At 45.9% G+C, this 20,053-nt stretch overlaps 1 protein-coding gene across 2 annotated transcripts in view; it reads left to right on the forward strand.

Moving 5' to 3' along the window:
• Positions 1-456: 456 nt before the first annotated feature.
• The window catches only part of Opa3 (outer mitochondrial membrane lipid metabolism regulator OPA3), a 55,564-nt gene continuing 35,967 nt past the window's right edge, over positions 457-20,053 (forward strand). For both annotated transcript variants that reach the window (XM_076839578.2, XM_076839577.2), the window contains exon 1: positions 457-620. In XM_076839578.2, the coding sequence (XP_076695693.1) occupies positions 479-620 (142 nt within the window). In that variant the 5' untranslated portion in view covers positions 457-478. The remainder of the gene's footprint in view (positions 621-20,053) is intronic.

Raw genomic sequence — 20,053 nt, forward strand, 5'->3', positions numbered from 1 at the left:
CAGAAAGGTTGTCACTCCTTCATTATCACACAGCAAATAAATGCCGCTTTTCCTCTCTGAACTCCCAAGGAGGGCTCTAACTTGTGCAAGACGGTGTAATTGGGGCTCATTATACCTAATTAGGGCTAATTAAGAGCATTCTTTGGGCGTGAAAGGTTCCTCAGTACGTGACATCACGCAAGAGCGCAGTGACATCACGCCACGCGGGACTCGAGACTCCATCCACGCTCCCGCCAGGAGCCGTTTAACGGCAACACCCACAGTCGCCTCATTTCCGCCCTAATTTGCATATGCAACGAACAGACGTCGAGGCGCCACCGTTGACGCGGTGGCGTCACGGAGCGCCCCTGCAGTTATCCCCGAGCGTGCATACGCACGCACGCAAGCACGCACGGCCGAGAGGGCGGGGGAGGAGTGGAGAGGTCGGAGGCGCCCCGCCCAATCGGCAGGATTGCGCGTGCCCAGTGCGACCGCCAAGATGGTGGTAGGCGCGTTCCCCATGGCGAAGCTGCTATACCTGGGCATCCGGCAGGTCAGCAAGCCGCTTGCCAACCGCATTAAGGAGGCTGCCCGCCGAAGCGAGTTCTTCAAGACCTATATCTGCCTTCCGCCAGCTCAGCGTGAGTCCAACCCCTTGTCCCTCCAACCTTTCCATTCTCCGACCCCTCTCAGGTGGTTGCTCAGGGGATGGACTTCTCTCCATGACCAGTCACAGCCCGAACCGGCAAAGTCCTACAGCCAATAGGGAGGGCTCCTGGAAGAGGGACCTGGTGGTAACCCAATGGTGAGAACGGGCTTGGACTAAGAGGTGGGAAGGGGCGTCACCGCGCGAGATTAGAATATCAGCCAATAGAGGAAGAAGCTGTGGAGACTGACGTCAAGGCCAGCCAATAGTGTGGGGAATGGGAGCAATTTGGGCGGGGCTTTCCAGGACGGCGAGGAGCTAGGGGCGGATATAAGGGGTAACCAGTGTTGGGTCCTTTGCCTAGCCATCCTTCGGTGACTTTGCTCTCCAAGCTTCAACCCTTGCCTTAATTTCCCTTCTGCCCCGGAAGTGGGAGATACTTACATATCATTCACTTAGAACATCGGAGTGCTGTATAGTGTTACTTCGTAGAATAGTCCTAATTAAAGGCGTGGTGGTGGTGGGTTAAAAGTCTTCAGTTTGAGGGTTTGACTTGAATCTGGCAAAGGGGAATTTAAGTCAGAGTGGACATTCATCTGTGTATTCATTAATTCTCTGATGCACCGTCCATTCATTCAGTATACAGATCGACAGGTCTTTTGCCAGGCACTAGGAGATACATGTCAGCGTCATCCCAGAGTGGTAAGGGAGCAGGGAGCACTTGAGTTCATTGGACCCAAGGGCTAGAGGGGAGCTGCCTGAGCTGAGTTGGAAGGGCGTTTGAGCAAATGCCCAAAATATAAGCAACTTTAAAAAGATGATCTATGTGTCATAGGCCGATGGGGGCATAAAATAAGAGACTTTAATGTAAGTTACTGTGTTAGGGAACCAGCATTTCACCAAATATTTACCCATTACTTCATTTAGCTTGTATTTTATGATCATCTATTCTGTTCCAGAACTTGTGCTGACAGAGCTTGAAACAGCAGGGTCCAGGTGGACATGGTGGCACACACCTGTAATCCTAGAGACTCTGGAGGCTAAGGCAGGAGAATCCAGTTCGAGGCCAGCCTCAGCAATTTAGCGAGGCCCTAAATAATTTAATGAGACCCTCTCTCAAAAAAAAAAAACAAACCCGCAGGGTCCAAGATGGTCCCAGTTACTATCTTCAAGGAACTCTGGGTCCAGTGGAGCAGACCCATCCTCCAACAGTGACAACCCAGATGAGCCAAGCTGGAATGGGGGAATCTCCTTGTGTACTGACCTGGCATGAGATTCAGTGAGGGCTTCTTGGGAGAGGAAATATCTGTACTGGGACTTGAGGATTGAGGATAGTTACACCAGACAACACAAAGGCGTGGTAGTGGTGGTGGGTTGTAGTCCCTTGTTGAGGCCAAGGGTAGAGCGTGTGCCAAGGCCAAATGGTTAAGAGGAGCCTTTTTCCTCCTATAAGGTCGAGAATTTTTTTTATATATAATAATTATTTTTTAATACTTTTTATTTATTTAATTATTATTTTGTGGTGCTAAGGATCAAACCAGGGTCTCGTATGTGCTAAGCCACAACCCCAGCCCAAGGTTGAGAATTCTTGATCCTTTGGTGTTTGATGGAGCCTCTGTCAGGGCTGCAGGTCTTAGAATGGAAAAAATGTTAGGTCCCATAGTTACCAGAGTGCTTTCATCTCATCTATCCCTTTTGACCCTCACAACTAATTTGTCCTAATGTCAGGAAGTGGGGAGGACTTCCTCCATTGTATGAAGGAAAAGCTGAAGCCTGGTCGGGGGCCAGAAGTGAATGCTGAGCTCATGTGAGAGGCTTGTACCAGAGGCAGGAGTTGGACTCTGGACTCCCACACCTCATCTGTTTCCTGCCACTGCCTTTCTTCCAAATTACTATGAGATGTCTTGCATTGTGGTTTAGAAAATGACTTCTGGAGTCAAACTGACATGGATTAGAATCCTGGTCCCACCCCTTCTCAGGCTGGTGCCTTTGGGCAAGTCATTGAATTCCTCTGATCCTGTTTCTTCTTCTGTATGAAGGATATTGTATAATAGCAACATTTGTTGGGCAGTTACTTTATTTCAGGCTGAGTGCTACCAAGCACTTATGGGATTAAATCCTCACAGATCATTATGTAGTACATATACTAGAATTATTCTCAGTTTATGTACATACTAATATATATATATAAAATATATACTTTTTTGTGTTTATGCTGGGCATCGAACCCAGAGGTGCTTAACCATGGAGCCACCTCCCAGCCCTTTTTATTTTTTATTTTGAGTCAGGGTCTTGGTAAATTGCTTAAGGCCTCACTGAGTTGCTGAGGCTAGCTCTGACCTTGTAATTGTCCTCATCCTCCCAAGTCACTGGAATTACAGGCATATGCTATCATGCCCAGCTATATATGCTTTTATGTTATAAATAATAATGTGTTATTGTGAGAATTCGTGAATAAAAGTTAAGTCAGTGTTTGGCACCAAGTCAGGGCTGTGCTGTTGTGTATGTTAGAGACGTAACAGAGAGGAAAAGCACTGGGTTTGATCCTCATCACCACATAAAAATAAATAAATAAAATAAAGATGTCCATCTACAACTAAAACAAATTTTTTTTAATTAGTTGTTCAAAACATTACAAAGCTCTTGACATATCATATTTCATACATTTGATTCAAGTGGATTATGAACTCCCATTTCTACCCGGTATACAGATTGCAGAATCATATCGGTTATAAAACAAATTTTTAAAAAATAATATTGATAGCAATATTACTTAGTATGTAGGTCTTTGGTTGTTCCCAAAGTTCCCTTTTTAACAATTGTTTATTTTTATTCTTAATTTTAATCCAGGGTCTGCTCGGGGATCATGTACTACATTTGATTATCATGCCCTTTTCATATCCTTTAATCTACAATAGAGTTGGGCAGTCCAGCCCACTACTTGTCTTTGTAAATAATATTTTTATGTTACTAGTGATTGAACTTAGGGGTGCTTAATCACTGAGCTACATCCCCACCCCTTTTTATTTGAGGCAGAGTCTCACTAAGTTGTTGCCTCAGCCTCCTAAACCACTGGGATTACAGGCATGGCATGTGCCCCCATGCCAGCTATAAATACATTTTAAGTGGTAACATTGGCAGGTCTGTTTGTTTCCGTATTTGTTTGGCTTATGTAGGAATTATGGGAGCTTCCCTTCTCTCCCTCCATGGTTTGATAATTGAGCCTCTGAAAGACCCATAGATGATTAACAGAAGGTATTGGCATAAAATTGATCTGGCACTGGGGTGCAGCTCAGTGGTAAGGCATGTCCTTAGCTTGCTCAAGAGCCTGGGTTCCATCTCCAGTACCAAAACCAAACCAAACCTATTATAATGCACTGGACACCACATGAAAAATAAGTGAATTCTTATGAAGCTGGTGTAATCGAAATCCTTTCCATAAGAGAGGGCAGGCGAGCTTGAGGGCAGTCCAGGAAGAGCAAGTGCGTGTGGAAACTCAGAGGAGTAGGTGATGGCCTGCCTGGACTGGATGTGAACCTCGGAGCTCCTTGCATGGCTGCTGTACCTGGAGCATCTGCCTTCGGTCAGATGGAAGAGACTCGAGAACCCCTCCTAGCCTCTGCTGCTCCTCCTGCTCTAAGCCAGTGTGGTGTATTTTGAGATGTTAGGTCCTGGCCGCTAAGCTGTTTATCCTCTGGCCCTTTACAGAGACAGTTTGCTGACCCTGCTCTAGAACGTATCGATGCCCTTGTGTTTCATGACGCCGGGAGCCAGTTATCCGTTAGTGTGCCACTGTGGAGCTTCCTAAGTGCTTCCCCTAATGGTACTTGACTGTGCGTCTTTGGCAGGAGTACCGCGGGCGATGGCATGTCCTGAGACCAGCCTGGGTGGGGAGCGGGCTGGTGTTTGTCCCGTCATTTGTGGAGGTAACTTGGATCCCTTAGTTACAGTGTTAACAGTGAGGGGAGCCCTTCCTCTTCCTCTTTGGGGGAGCGGCCAGTAGAGGGGTTGGGTGGTGGAGTGGCAGGATGTCCTGGGGTGGTGGGAGAGAGCAGACTGCAGGGCCACTGGACAGAAAGGAGCCAGAGCTCAATTTGGGTCAGGACCAGTTGGAGATGATACTAGACACTGGAGTGCCCTGACTGATTGTAGTCACACCTTTTAAAATTATGTCCTTGTCATCTTCACACTGCAGATTGCCCTTTGCTCCGATCTCTGGCCAGGGCAGTAGCAGAGTTGGAATTTCCCAGAGTCAGTGGCAGCTATGTGTTCTGGGTCACACCCCACTCTGGACATGACCAGCACATTCAGCGCCTGCCTTTGGCTGAGGTTGCCTTGACTCCGCAGGGTAGCCCCTATGGTCTTCTCCTGGGACAGGCTAGAGCCGTGGCACTGGCTGACTGAGCTAAAGCAGGAAGCGCAGAAGGGATGGAGCCAGGGCCTCCTAGGGAAGCACTACGCTGAGCCGCACTCCAGCCCCAGATTTTACTAAACAGAGAACTCCTGGCAGAGGAGTTAAAGAGGTGGCCAAGCTGTGGTGGGGGATGTGAAGCACCTTTGTGATGTCTCCAGTGAAACTGGGTTGTCTCTGGGCAGTGAGAAACATCCAGTTCGTTTCTGCTTATTCCTTTAGAGTGCACCAGTCATTTGTCCATTTAACACACACACTAGGTAGAATAGTGGTCCCCCAAAGATGACGGTCCCTCATATCTGCCTTAGTCAACGTTTGTCTATAATGAAATACCTGAGGCAGGCCAGGGAAGGGAGGGGAACCAACTCTCCTAGAGCAAAAGAAAGCAGGGAAAAGAGCCACGAAGGGGACTGAGCACCAGAGTCATGGATGCCCGGGGGACATTTCCAGCTTCACATGGCCTGTGGGGATGGGACCCAGGCTGTGAGGAAGGTGGGCAGGAGCCTCCTCTGCACACCTGGTGTACCCCAGGCGTAGCTCCAGACGGTGGAGATTGACCCTCTATGGAGAATTCCTCCCGTGGGCTCAGCCTGAATTCTCTTGAAAGTCCTGGAATAGCAAGTTGGGAAGGAACCCAGGTTTGCTGTGCCCTGAGTGCCTGCGGTCCCATAGGCGCCAGCTCACAATGAAAAAATATGTGCCATTTCCAAAAGCAGGCACCACGAGCGAGTGGAAAGAAACCACATGCGGGTGGAGAGCTACAAATATGGTGGATCACAGAATTCTCAGATGTGGAGCTAAAATATTTACATTTATACATTTAAAAAAATAAAAGAGATAATAAAACTCAGGTTAAATAAAAAATTCCCAAATTCCCAAGGAGTTAGAAAGAGAGCCTCATAGGACTTTTAGAAATGACAAAACACAGCTCACGGGCTGGGATTGTGGCTCAGCAGTAGAGCACTTGCCTGACATGTACAAGACCCTGGGTTTGATCTTCAGCACCATATAACTATAAATAAATAAAATAAAGGTAATGTGTCCAGGGCTTGGGTTGTGACTCAGCGGTAGAGCGCTTGCCTAGCATGTGCAAGGCCCTGGGTTCGATCCTCAGCACCATATAAAAATAAGCAAAATAAAGGTATTGTGTACAACTAAGAAAATAAATATTTTTTAAAAAAAGGTATTGTGTCCAACTGTAACTAAAAAAATAAAATATTAAAAAATAACATAGCTCAGTAGGAAGGACTAGCCCCCCAGCCCTTCCTACTGAGCTATGTAGTACAGCACTTGTTTAGCACGCACAGATCCTGAGTTCCATCCCTTGCACACACACACACACACACACACACACATACCTAGCAGAGAGGAAGGACTGGACGCTAGAGTAAACATGGCTGCCAAGAGGGTGGATGAACCAAAGAGACATGATTTGAAGGAAAAAAGTGGCTTTTGTTACATATCTCTATCCCAGTGACTTGGGAGGCTGAGGCACGAGGATCACGAGTTGGAGGTCAGCCTCAGCAACTTAGCAAGACCCTATTTCAAAATAAAGAATAACAAGGGCCAGGGATGAAGCTCAGTGGCAAAACACCCATGGCTTCAATCCCCAGTACCAAAAAAAAGTGGCTTAGTGGTCTGCTTTCCTGAGATGTCCAGGAGAACACCTGTAGGTCCTGACTGTGGCTGGATGTTTTTATTTTTAACACTCTCCAGACTGGACTCTCACATGGGCCAGTGTTTGAAGATCATTTCTGTACTCTATTTATAATCTCCAGAATGTCATATCAGTTCTGTTGTGCACCAACACACACACACATACTTAGAAGGAATGACGTTAACAGTATTTTTAAATAAATATTTATTTATGACCCCCCCATATTTTTGCTCATTTGAAAAAAATTTTCCTATTCAGACTTTGATAAATGAATTTGGAAACACGTGGTGTGATTACGGCTGTCACAGCAGGCAAAGACAAAGTACTAGAAATATGCTGCCTTTTCTCTTTTTTTTTTGGCCACTGGGGTCAAACCCTGGATGCTCTACCCCTGACCCGCTACGTCCACACTCCTTTTAGTTTTTTATTTTGAGACAGGGTCTCCCTGAGTTGCCAAGGCTGGTCTTGAACTTGTGACCTCCTGCCTCAGCCTCCTGAGCAACAGGGATTACAGGCATGTGCTCTTGCGCATTTTTCAGTCCCACTTTTTTTTTTTTTTTTTAATGTGGTGCTGGGTATTGAACCTCAGTCCTACTTTTTATTATGCAGAGGTATTTGTTGGAATTTGCTCATGCACTTGATATTAAATCTTCAGTCAGTGGTATTTGAGCAGAAGTGTTTGTTTATTTGTTTATTTATTTATTTTTATTAAAAGATATTTATTCTTAAGTTTTAGGCGGACACTATATCTTACATTTATGTGGTTCTGAGGATTGAACTCAGTGCCTCGTGCATGCTAGGTGAGCACTCTATCACTGAGCCACAGCCCTAGCCCTTTATTTTATTTTTTTAATTTTTGACAGCAGAATGCATTTCAATTCATATTACACATATAGAGCACAATTTTTCATGTCTCTGGTTGTACACAAAGTAGAGTCACACCATTCGTGTCTTCATACATGTACCTAGGGTATGATGTCCATCTCATTCCTACCCCTGTGCCCCCTCCCTTCCCCTCCCTCCCCTTTGCCCTATCTAAAGTTCCTCCATTCCTCCCCATTGTGGATCAGCATCCCCATATCAGAGAAAACACTCTGCATTTGTTTTTTTTGGGATTGGCTAACTTTACTTAGCATAATATTCTCCAGCTCCATCTATTTACCTGCAAATTCCATGATTTTATTCTCTTTTAATGCTGAATAATATTTCATTGTGCATATATACATTTTTTTTATCCATCTACTGAAGGGCATCTAGGTTGCTTCCACAGTTTAGCTATTGTGAATTGTGCTGCTATAAACATTGATGTGGCTGGGTCCCTGTAGTAGCTGTTTTTAAGTCCTTTGGGTATAGACTGAGGAGAGGGATAGCTGGGTCGAATGTTACTTCCATTCTTAGTTTTCCGAGGAATCTCCATACTGCTTTCCTTATTGGCAGCACCAATTTGCAGTCCCACCAGCAATGTATGAGTGTGCCTTTTCCCCCACATCCTTGCCAACACTTATTATTGTTTGAATTCTTTTTTTTTTTTTTTTAGTTTTAGGTGGACACAGTATCTTTATTTTTATGTGGTGCTGAGAATCGAACCCTGTGCCTCACGCATGCTAGGCAAGCGCGTTACCCCTTGAGCCACATCCCCAGCCCCTGTTTGTATTCTTTTTTTTTTTTTTTTTTTTTAAAGAGAGAGTGAGAGAGGAGAGAGAGAGAGAATTTTTAATATTTATTTTTTAGTTATGGGCGGATACAACATCTCAACATCTTTGTTTGTATGTGGTGCTGAGGATCGAACCCGGGCCGCACGCATGCCAGGCGAGCGCGCTACTGCTTGAGCCACATCCCCAGCCCTGTTTGTATTCTTAATAGCTGTCATTCTGACTACTTAGTTTTGATTTGCATTTCTCTAATTGCTAGAGATGTTGAACATTTTTTCATATAAATCATCTTCTGAGAAGTTTCTGTTCAGTTCCTTGGCCCATTTATTGATTGGGTTATTTGTTTGTTTTTGTTTGTTTCTTTTTTTTTTTTTTTTTTGGTGTTAAGATTTTTGAGTTCTTTTTCTACCCTAGAGATCATAGAGATTAGTGCTCTATCTGATGTGCATGTGGTAAAAATTTGCTCCCATTCTGTAGGCTCTCTGTTTATCTCACTCTTGTTTTTGCTGAGAAGAAATTTTTTAGTTTGCATCCATCCCATTTATTGATTCTTGATTTTAATTCTTGAATTCTAGGAGCTTCATTAAGGAAGTCGGGGCCTAATCCAACATGATGTAGATTAGGGCCTACTTTTTCTTCTATTAGGCTCAGGGTCTCTGGTTTAATTCCTAGGTCCTTGATCCACTTTGAGTTGAGTTTTGTGCGTAGTGAGAGATAGGGATTTAATTTCATTTTGTGGCATATGAACTTCCATTTTTGAGCAGCAGTGTTTTTAAGAAGCCCCTTGTTTATGTGAGAGATGGTCCATTAGCAACCTGAGAATATCTGAGACTCTGCTTGCCTGGGCTGCAAGCAGTACTCTGAACAGAAGAGGGCGCCCGTCTCAACCCTTCAGCCACTGGGGCAAGCACTCTGGGGATGGCACTTGCCGGCTGAGAAGCTCCGGAGGCCACCTGTATAGTTGACCTTGGTATATCTCCATATGCATTTGTTTTGATCTGTAGTTAATTGAAAACCCAGTTGGCAATTTTTTTTTTTTGGTGGAGATTGAACCCAGGGGAGCATTACCACTGAGCTATATCCCAATCTTTCAAAACAAAATTTAATTTTTTTTTTAAACTTTAAGATGATCTCACCAAATTCTTGAGACTGGCCTTGAACTTGCAGTCCTCAGCCTCCCAGGTAATTTGAAGTCCAGGCGTGCACCTCGGTCCTGACTCCAGCGAATCTTAGACCTCAAGCCAAAGCTGTCGCTGGCTTTGCAGTAAGCTCTGTTGTGGGATGGAGGTCAGCATCGAGGGAGGAAGATTGTGGAGGAGGGACGGCTAGGTGAGAGAGCCCTCAAGCGGAAGTCATCTTCCTGAAGCCCCAAGATCCTCCCCTCACATGCCACCCTTGCTGTAGGGAGGTCATTGATGGGGTATCGGCTTCTACACTCTGAGGGAGGCGGAGGGTGGAGCTAATGAGACAGTAGAGCAGTAGGTCATGGTGCTGGTAATGGAAAGCACCAGTTCTCAAGTCTTCACGTGTACTAAGTTATTCCCACTGCAGCCCACGAGTAGATCACCGCCATCCCCACTTCCTTCCAGAGGAAGCCACTAGCTGGGCTGCTGAGTAGCCTGCCGGAGGGCACACAGGTGGTGCTAGTGGCACGAGGATTCCAGGCCAGGTAGTCTGGCCCTTTTACATAGGTAGCCAGGGTAGGCAGCACAGCCAGGACTTGGACCCAGGACTCCTTGAACTACTGAGCACACTCTGCCCTTGGCCTCTGTTAGCTGCTTCCTCTGAGCCTCCGAAGTCCCAGGTTGTCTTCTCTGCGAAGTTGAGCTGGCCTCTCCAGGTCTGGGCGAGTAGAAGCATGGCTTATTCTCTGGGTGTGTCCACGCTAAGCTGTTAAGAGCCTGTATAATTCAGGCACTGTACACACCTGTATTCGGTCACTGTTGTGTGCCAGGAGGTGTTCTTGGCGGTATGGCTGAGTCAGTGATCACCAGAACACAGAAGTCCCTGCTCTCATGGAGCTCCCGTTGACGGTGTTAATTACCTGCCCAGCAGTCCCAGGGCCACACAGGGAGATGCCACTGCCCAGCATTGCTGTCCAGTTCCTAGGCTGTTCTTGGTGGCTCAACCTGGCCTGCAGCCCCATCCTTCCCCCAATCACATGGCCCAGGGAATATAGCACTTCAGTTGACCAGACTGGTGGCTGGAGTTAGCTCCTCCTGAGTGCCTTGGACCAAGAGTGGGGAGATGGCATCCCCCAGATGCTTGGCAGGCAGACCAGTCATGTCCGTGGTGATGGTGCACCAGTGTTCCTGCTGCCTCCCGATGGAGGGTGGAATGGAGGGACTGGGCCAGGTCTGCAAGAGGAGGCTGTCAATGTGCGCTGTGACCACACCTCTGTTAACGCCTGGGATGATCTGAGGGTGATTTTCCAGCTGGCTAGAGCCCATTCAGGGACATGGAACTGACTCAAAGCTGTATTTACCCAGATGATAACATATTAACCCATAATAACAGCTCTCATTTAATATGTGGTCCATTATCTCAACAAATGATCTTAGCCATCTTATTAGGGAGTATGTGATCATTCCGGTTTTATGATTGAGGAAATACCTCAGAGAGAGAGGCGACTTCCAGGAAGAAACACTAGATAAGATATCAAGTTCCACCGACTCCCAGCCTCCTCCACTTATGTTTCATTATTAATATTTGATTTTTGTATGTATATTCTTTGTTGAGATACAATACCTATCTAATGCAAAATGAAGATCTAAAATGCAGTCTGAGGGGCTGGGGTTGTGGCTCAGTGGGCAGAGCGCTTGCCTAGCATGCATGAGGCACTGAGTTCGATCCCTGGCACCACATAAAATACACAAATAAAATAAAGGTACTGTGTCCATCTACAACTAAAAAAACAAATAAATAAATTAATTAAATGCAGTCTAAGTACTGATAAGTGCATATATTCATGCAATCAGAATCCAAGATTTAAAACATTTCCATTAAACATTACTCCAGAAAGTTCCCTCCTCCCTGCCTGGCACCCTGTCTGACCTTTCACTGTCCGTTAGTTCTGCCTGTTGTTATGCTTCATATAAATGGAGTCACACAATGTGGAATTAATGTCTGATCTTGGTTCCAATGATTCTTTTGAGCTATTTGTTTCTTCATGTATCAGTAGTTCATTGGTTGCTGTTAGCTGTGCTCTCTATGATTCTAACGTGCGCATGCCGCGTTTTGTTTAATCACTGTCCTGAGTGTGGAGATTTGGATTATTTCCTTTTTTTTTTTTTTGGTTATTATAAAAAAAAGCTCCTGGTGAATATTCATGTACAAGCCTTTTTTTTTTTTTTTTTCTTTTCTGGTGCTGAGGATTGAGCCCAGGGCCTTGTTCATGCCAGGCAGGCACTCTACCAACTGAACTATGTCCCCAGCCCCTCATGTACAAGCCTTCTTACAGAAGTTTTCATTTCTCTTGGGAGAAATTGCCTAGGAATACAGTTTCTGTGTTTACATGGTAAGAGTATGTTTAAGGGCTGGGGATATGGCTCAAGCGGTAGTGCGCTCGCCTGGCATGCATGCGGCCCGGGTTCGATCCTCAGCACGACATACAAACAAAGATGTTGTGTCCGCCGAAAACTAAAAAATAAATGTTAAAAAAAAAAAAAAAAGAGTATGTTTAATTCTATACAAAATTCCCAAAAGTGGGGCACGGTGGTACATACCTATAACCCAGTAACTTGTAAGACTGAAGCAGGAGGATCGCAAGTTTGAGGCCAACCACTTAGGGAGACCCTGTCTCAAATACAAAATAAAAAGGATGGGGGGTCGTGGAGCTCAGGGGTAAAGTGCCCTGTGTTCAATACCCAGTCCTGGGGATTAAAAAAAAAAAAGAAAGAGAGAGAGATTCTCTATCAAAGGTGTGCCTTGGGACTCCAGTGTTCCACACAGGCATGATTTCATGTTTCCACAATTTAATTTTAGCTATTCTGGTTGGTGTAAAATGGCAACTTACTTGCTTTTCTTTGATGAGTGGAGATACTGAGTACTTCTTCATGAGGTAATAAGCATCTGCAGCTCCTGAGGAGCAGGAATTGAGGAGCATCGTGGGTGGGTGGCTCTGGCTTGGGGTCTCTCAACCCAGAGGCTGCCTGGCTCTAGGCCCATTTCCAAGAGAGTCCCGCACACGGTGGCTCATAGCAGATCCCCGCTTTCTCTCCGGCTATTGGCATAGGGCTCCATTGCTCCCAGGGACCTCTCCTTGGGGTTACTGGGGACCCAGCAGCTGGCTTCCCCCAAAGAGTGAGCAATCCAGTAGTGACTGACAAACCCAGGAGGCCCGTCTTCACAGCCTGGCCTTGGAAGTGACTTGTGACCACTTCTGCCAGTTGGTGCAGAGGCAGGGCCTGCAGGGGTTGTGAATTCCAGGGCCGGGGCTGTGGGCGGCCACGCAGCTCTGACACCGCCACAAACTAGAATCCTTACTTTATCTTTAGAATATCTAGCCAATCCTGTATTCTTAGATGAGCCCTATTTGGCTTGGTAAGTTACTTTTTTTAGCATATTGCTGTCTTTGATTTGCTAATACTTTCCCTAAAGATTTTTATATCTGTGGTTATTAGTGTCTTGTCTGAAGTTTTATTTTTGGTTTGTCCTTATCAGGTTTTTGGTTGTTTCTTTTTGGGGTGCTGGAAGTTAAACTCGGGGGCTCACACGCGCCACTTGCTCTCCCGGAGCTGCACCCCCTCCATCAGGTATCAGTCAGGATTTGGTTGACTTCACAAGACAAGTTGATAAAATGCTCCCTCACCCTTTATTTTCTGCCAGATTTTGTGTAAAATTTGGATTATATTTTCCTTAAATATTTGATATAAATATCCACCTAGGCTTGTACTTTTTTCAGAGAAGTTTTTTTTAATTGTTTTTTATTTTTAAACAATACCTTTGTTTTATTTATTTTTATGTGGCGCTGAGGATCGAACCCAGGGCCCTGCACACCCTAGGCAAGAGCTCTACTGATGAGCCACAACCCCAGGCCCAGAGAAGATTGTTAACAATAAATTAAATTTCCTTAGTGTCTCAGGGCCATTCTGATCTTCTGGTTCTTCTTGTTTGGTTTTCATAAATTTTGATTTTGAAGCTTCATACCATTTCATATGTTACTCGATTTTGCTGAGGCTGGCTTTGAACTCATGATTCTCCTGTCTCAGCCTCTCGAGCTGCTGAGATTATAGGCGTGCGCCACCAGGCCCGGCACCCCCAGGTAGCTTTTTATTTTTTATTTTGAGACAGGGTCTTGCTAAATTGCTGAGGCTGACCTCAAACTTGTGATCCTCCTGCCTTAGCCTCCTGAACTGCTGGGATTATAAATGTGTCACCACACTCAGCCTCTCTGCCAGGTTTCTGTTTGCGACTGAAAGGCTCAGGGGTCACTCCAGGAAAACTGGGCTAACTGGGCTGCACAAAATAACCACACAAGAGACACAAATACCTTTTTCTTTAGGGTTGCTGTGCCGGCTCCTCTGACCTTAAAGAGTCTGCAGGAAGAGAGAGGGAGCACGCGCTGACCCCTTTTATTGAGGAGAAGCTATTCACATGAGGCATGGGGTCAGGTTTCAGGGGGCTGAGTCCACTGATGTCCACTGTCAGCAAGTTGACTGACACCTGGGTAGGCCACACCCAAGGACACAGAAGGGGACACACACAAGGCACTTCCATGAAACATTCTATCCTAAACAGGGCAAGGGGTTATGTTACAAAGGAACAGGTGAGCACAGCTTCACTCATGGGCTGTAGGAAGACACACCCACACACGAAACACGGACCCTCAACCCAAGAAGGGTGGGGAAAGCTCTGCCACATTTCTGTGACTGAGCGCCTCAGCACCCAGCCAGGGAGTGTGACTCAGTCAAGTGCAAGATTGGTCTCCCACACCTCTTGTCATTTCTTCATTGACCTATGGATTATTTAGAAGCATGTTGACTAATTTTAAAATATGGAGGCCTTCCCCCCCCCCCCCCCGTGGTGCTGGGGATTGAACCCAGGGCCTTGTGCGTGCAAGGCAAACACTCTACCAACTGAGCTATAGCCCAGCCTTGGAGGCCTCTCTAGAGTTCTTATTGTTATCAATTAATTTAACTACATCATGGTCAATAAATGATGCCTGTAGCAGAAACGTCCGTATGGGGTGGTGTGGAAGGGAACACGATAAGAGTACCTGTTCCCCAGCCCTGGCTGCCAATCCAGTTCCTACCTTTCTCCTTTGTTCAATAAGAAGTGGTTAGTGAATGCGGATCTTATATCCCCAGTGCTGGGGACACAGCTATTTTCAAAAGAGACCAGGTTCCAATTGCTTTTTTGGAGTTAAGACTCTCCTGCTAGGAGACATAAAACAAACAAGATAAGAAAGTAGCATATGTGGCACTGGGTGTGGTGGCACGTGCCTGTAATCCCAGCAGCTCAGAAGGTGGAGGCAAGTTCAAAGCCAGTCTCAGCAACTTAGTGAGGCAGTGACATGCTATCTCAAAAAATTAAAAAAGAGCTGGGGATGTGGCTCAGTGGTTAAGTGTCCCTGGGTTCAATCCCTGGTATAAAAAAGAAAAAGGAAAATTGCATATATATATAAGTATATGTGTATGTATGTATGCATGTGTGTGTGTGTATATATATATATACACACACACACATGTATATCTATATATGTATACATATATACATATGCATATACAAATACATATACATATGTATATATATATACATACACACACACACACACACACACACACACATATAAGTTGTAGATGGACACAATGCCTTTATTTTATTAACTTGTTTGTATGTGGTGCTGAGGATCGAGCCCAGTGCCTCACGTGCTAGGCAAGCGCTCTACCCTGAGCCCCAGCCCCAGCCCTGGAAAGTTGCACTTGTTAGGTGGTAATAAGTACCACGGAGGGGCTGGGATTATAGCTCAGCGGTAGAGCGCTCCCCTAGCACAGAGGGGACTCAGGTTTGATCCTCAGCACCACATAAAAATAAAGGCATTGTGTTGTGTCCATCTACACCTAAAAAATAAATATTAAAAAAAAATAAGTACCAAGGAAAAGATGATGCTGGGAAGAAGGGTTCAGTGCTGTGGGGGAAGGCTTTGCTGGAGCAGGCTGGGTGTAGGATGCTGTCTGAGGAGATTAGCATTTGATTAGAGACTGGAGTAAAGTGGGAAAGTGTGGTTCTTTGGAGAAGGGCAGTCAGGGACAGCTAGACCAGAGGCTGGTGTGGCTGGGCATGGGCGGAGGGGAGGAGAGTAAGGAGCCTGAGGTTGGAAAGGGGGCTGCCAACCAAAGGCCACAGCCAGCCACCTTCCAGAGGTGTTTTCTGTGTAATCAAGCATGGTGGCGTGGGACAGTTTGACACACACATGGTAGTATGCCACTCCCCTGTTTGGACCCTGTGCTTTGGTCTAGTGGGCACCTTGAATTCCATGTGCATCCTGTTCAGAGCTCCCACTTTTTTCACAGCAGCTGCCGTGTCCTGGATGCACCAGGCCCCTGCTGGTGGGCACTGAGGTGGGTTCTGGCCTTGCAAGCCCAGGAAATGCTGCCCTGGGCCTCCCAGCCCGCAGGGCACTTGCCAGGCAGCTGCCTGTGCTCCCTGCCCCAGGAGTTTTCAGGGGTCTTTACCTGATCTCCACTTCACCTGAATTGCCAAGGAATCCTGTAGGTTTCCCTCCCTTCCCTTCCAGTGGAATAGAAATTATAGGGGGAAAAGTTTGAAAAGCAAATCAAGGGGCTGGGGCTGAGGCTCAGGCTCAGCGGTGGAGTGCTCGCCCGGCACATGCAAGGCCCTGGGTTCGATCCTCATCACCACATAAAAGTAAATAAATAAAATAAAGGTATTGTGTCCAACTACAACTAAAAGATAAATATATTTTTAAAAAAATGAAAATCAGCCCTTGGTCCCTCTCTGGTCATACGGTAGCACATAATTTGAAATATTGGTGGCAGGAATGCCATCCCCAGCCCACCTGGTTAAGGCCTGTATTTCTGATGAAAATGTACTTTTTATGTTAATAATTGTGCATGAAATTGTGCAGTGTAGATGAGAATGGTGGCACACTCCTGTCACCCCGCCAGCTCAGGAGCCTAACGCGAGAGGATCAGCCTTAGCAGCTCTGTAAGACCCTCATCAACTTAGTGAGACCCTGACTCAAAATAAAATTTCAAAAAATTGTAAAAGGCTGGGGAATGTAGCTTAGTGGTAAAACACCCCTGGGATAAGTCCCCAGTACCACCCCTTAAAAAAATTGTGTACCATGGTGTTTGGGTCAGTGGTATATTATAATAACAATGCAATCAGATTAAAATTTTCACTAAGACCACAAATGAAAATTTTGTCTTTTGATTTATAAAAACATTTTTGTTCAGAGAAATATGATAGGACACTGAGCACAAAAATGTACTGCATGAGGGTAGGGTTTTGTAGAGAAAGCAGAATGTGGGTTGAACTTCAAAGTGAGCAAGGAACTGTGCACACACTCTTAGAGAGAGGGGGTTGATGTATTTTTAAATGGCTTTCAAGGGGGAAAGAGGAGAGGCCTCCATCTTCCTGAAGAGGGGTGCACCGTCCAGAGCTGCTGGCATGTCCTTGGCTCAGATCTTTGCCATCCCAGCCCGGGACTGGTTTGGACTGAGGCTTACAGCTGAGCAGAACCCTTCTCTGAACCTCAGTGGGAATTGTGGTTTTGCCTAGCAACCTGAGCCAGGTCACGTCAGAACAGACTCATGACCTCTGTATACTGGCCACAGCCCCAGACAGGTCTCCTTTCAGTGTGCCACTTGCCGCTCAGCTGTTCCTGGAGTTCCTGGTCACGCCTGCAGTCTCTGGTCGGCTTAGGGTGGGTCCGGGCTTAGCTCCTTTCTCAAAGCAGCATGTCTCTGGCTCAGCCTCAACCTTGGGTGCCTGGGTCTCAGACTCCTGCTGGCGGTTACCTTTAGACTCATGTTTCCTGCTCTGAGCCTGTGCAGACTCAGTCCCCTTCAGTCTGGACCCCTGGTCCCTTTGTCCTCTGGCTTTTTTGTACCCTGGGTGATTGCATGAGCCCCACAGGTTAAACAAACCACAATCCTGGGTACCTGAGTGGCTCACTTACTTTGAAAAAAGTGTTAATTTTTTTTTTAAGGCCCCAAGTTCACATGGATTAACGTTCAAGTGTATTTAGGGAGCCAGGTACAGTGGTGCACGCCTGTAATCCCAGTGGCTCAGGAGGCTGAGGCAGGAGGATCATGAGTTCAAAGCCAGCCTCAGCAACTTAGCAAGGCCCTAAGCAACTCAGTGAGACCCTGTCTCTAAATAAAATATAAAAAATGGCTGGGGATGTGGCTCAGTGGTTAAGCACCCCTGGGTTCTACACCGGTACCAAAAATATATATAGAGAGAAAGATTATGTAGGGAATCTTTCCCACCTGTGACCCTTGGCACCCTGTTCCTCTCCAGGAGGCAGCCATTGTTATTTTGTGTATTTTTCCAGAAAAACAAAAATGAAAAACAAAGCACAAACCTTGTACTTCAATCGGATGCTGATGTGTGCAGCTTCCTTTCTCCAGGACCATAGCAGACAATGCGCACGGTTCTCTGGGTGACAGTTCTGGGTGAGGTTGGCACGGGATCCTGTGAGATCCTCAGCAAGCACTCAGAGCAGCTTCTCTGCTTTTTAGTTCAGCGGCTCCCAGCAACTCCGACATTTTATAGACTGAGGGTGGTCTGGTGAGGGCTTGCCCCACCTTTTACTGCTGTGTGTTTGGAGAAGGAATCACTGGCCAGCGAGGCCATCTGCAGGAACTCCTGGGAGCAGAGGCACCGCCTGCAGGTGTGGAGAGATCCCCGCTTGCACTGGGGCTGGAGGGAGGCGGCCCTTTCCTCATGGTCTAGCCACCTGGGGGCTGGTGCTTGAGTTTAATCTTTTTTACTTGGAACCGACTTTAGACTTACAGAAAAATTACAAAAATAGTACAGAGAGTTCCTGCAGACCTTTCACCCGGCTTCCTTGATGGCAATGCCTATAACACCGGTACAATGAGAGAGAGGATCCAGGAAGTTGGCACTGAAACTTCACCATTAGCCTAAGTATACATCGTTTGGGATTCACCGTGTTCCCACTGATACCATTTGCTGTTGAGGAGCCTGTCCAGGGTCAAGAGTTTGCATTTAGTTGTCTTTCCTCAACTTGAATCAGCTGATGCTTGTATTTATTTATTTATTTATTTATTTATTTATTTATTGGTCTTTCATGACATTGACCCTTGACTGGTTCATTATTTTAAAGAAGGGCTTTCAATTTGAGTTTGTCTGATATTTTCTTATAGTTGGAAAGAGATTCTGCATTTTTGCAAGAAGACCACAGTGCCTGGTCCTTCTCGGGTCACATGACATCACCATGTCTCACTACTGGGGCTCTCGACCTTGATCCCTTGGTTAAGGAGGTGTCTGCTGGGTCTATCCACTGGAAAGTCACTGTCTTTCTCTTTGTTAATAAAAGTCTTGAGGAAGACACTTTGAGACAATACAGATAGCCTGTGTTGCCCAATAATTTTAATTTCCATCTCTGGATCTTGTCTGAACAGTTATAATTGTAATATTTGCCCAAGATTCATTTTCTCTTTCCTTCTACATACATATTTCTTTTTTTTTTAAATAAATTTTTTTTTTTTAGAGAGAGAGAGAGAATTTTTAATATTTATTTTTTTATTTTTTTAGTTCTCGGTGGACACAACATCTTTGTTTGTATGTGGTGCTGAGGATTGAACCCGGGCCGCACGCATGCCAGGCGAGCGTGCTACCGCTTGAGCCACATCCCCAGCCCCACATATTTTTTTTTTAAATATTTTTTTAGTTGCCAGTGGATATTTTACTTTATTTATTTATTTATGTGGTGCTGAGGATGGAACCCAGGGCCTCTCACATGCCAGGCAAGTGCTCTACCACTGAGCCACAACTCCAGCCCATATATACATTTATTTTCTTTCTTTTTTTAAAAATTTTTTTAGTTGTAGTTGGACACAATATCTTTATTTTATTTATTTATTTTTATGTGGTGCTGAGGATCGAACCCAGTGCCTCGCACATGCTAGGCGAGCGCTGCTCTTCCGCTGAGCCCCAGCCCCATAACATATTTCTTTTCTTTCTTTCTTTCTTTCTTTCTTTTTTTTCCCTGTGGTCCTAGAGATTGAGTCCAGACCTCTTCTCCCTCTCACGGTGAGAGCTTTCCATTTTGAGATTTAGTGGCCCCAGCCCAGGCCTAATTGTAACAGCAGCAGTGGCTGCCCATCCCCTGTGTGACCTTCAGACAGAGTAGGTGACATTCAGTCTTGTTGATCACACAGCAACCCTGTGGAAAAGGGCAGTGTTGAGCCCATTTTGTAAAGGAGGAAACTGAGGCTTAGAGTCAGAGCCTTGTGGGGACTCTAGCCTGGGAGGCCCTGGCTTCATGTCACAGGATTACCAGCAGCTTACCTTGAAGGAGCCCAAGCAGTGCTTCCCACCTTGACCTCAGGCTGCACCCGGGGGGACACAGAGACCCAATGATGCCAGAAGGTCGTGTTCGGGGAAGTGGACTGGGGATCCACCCCAGGGCCTTGCACATATGAGGCAAGTTCTCTGCTACTGAGCTACACCCCTAGCACTTTTTATTTTGTATTTTAAGACAGGGTCACCCT

This window comes from Callospermophilus lateralis, chromosome 18 (genome assembly GCF_048772815.1).
Source record: "Callospermophilus lateralis isolate mCalLat2 chromosome 18, mCalLat2.hap1, whole genome shotgun sequence".
Taxonomy (NCBI): Eukaryota; Metazoa; Chordata; class Mammalia; order Rodentia; family Sciuridae; genus Callospermophilus; species Callospermophilus lateralis.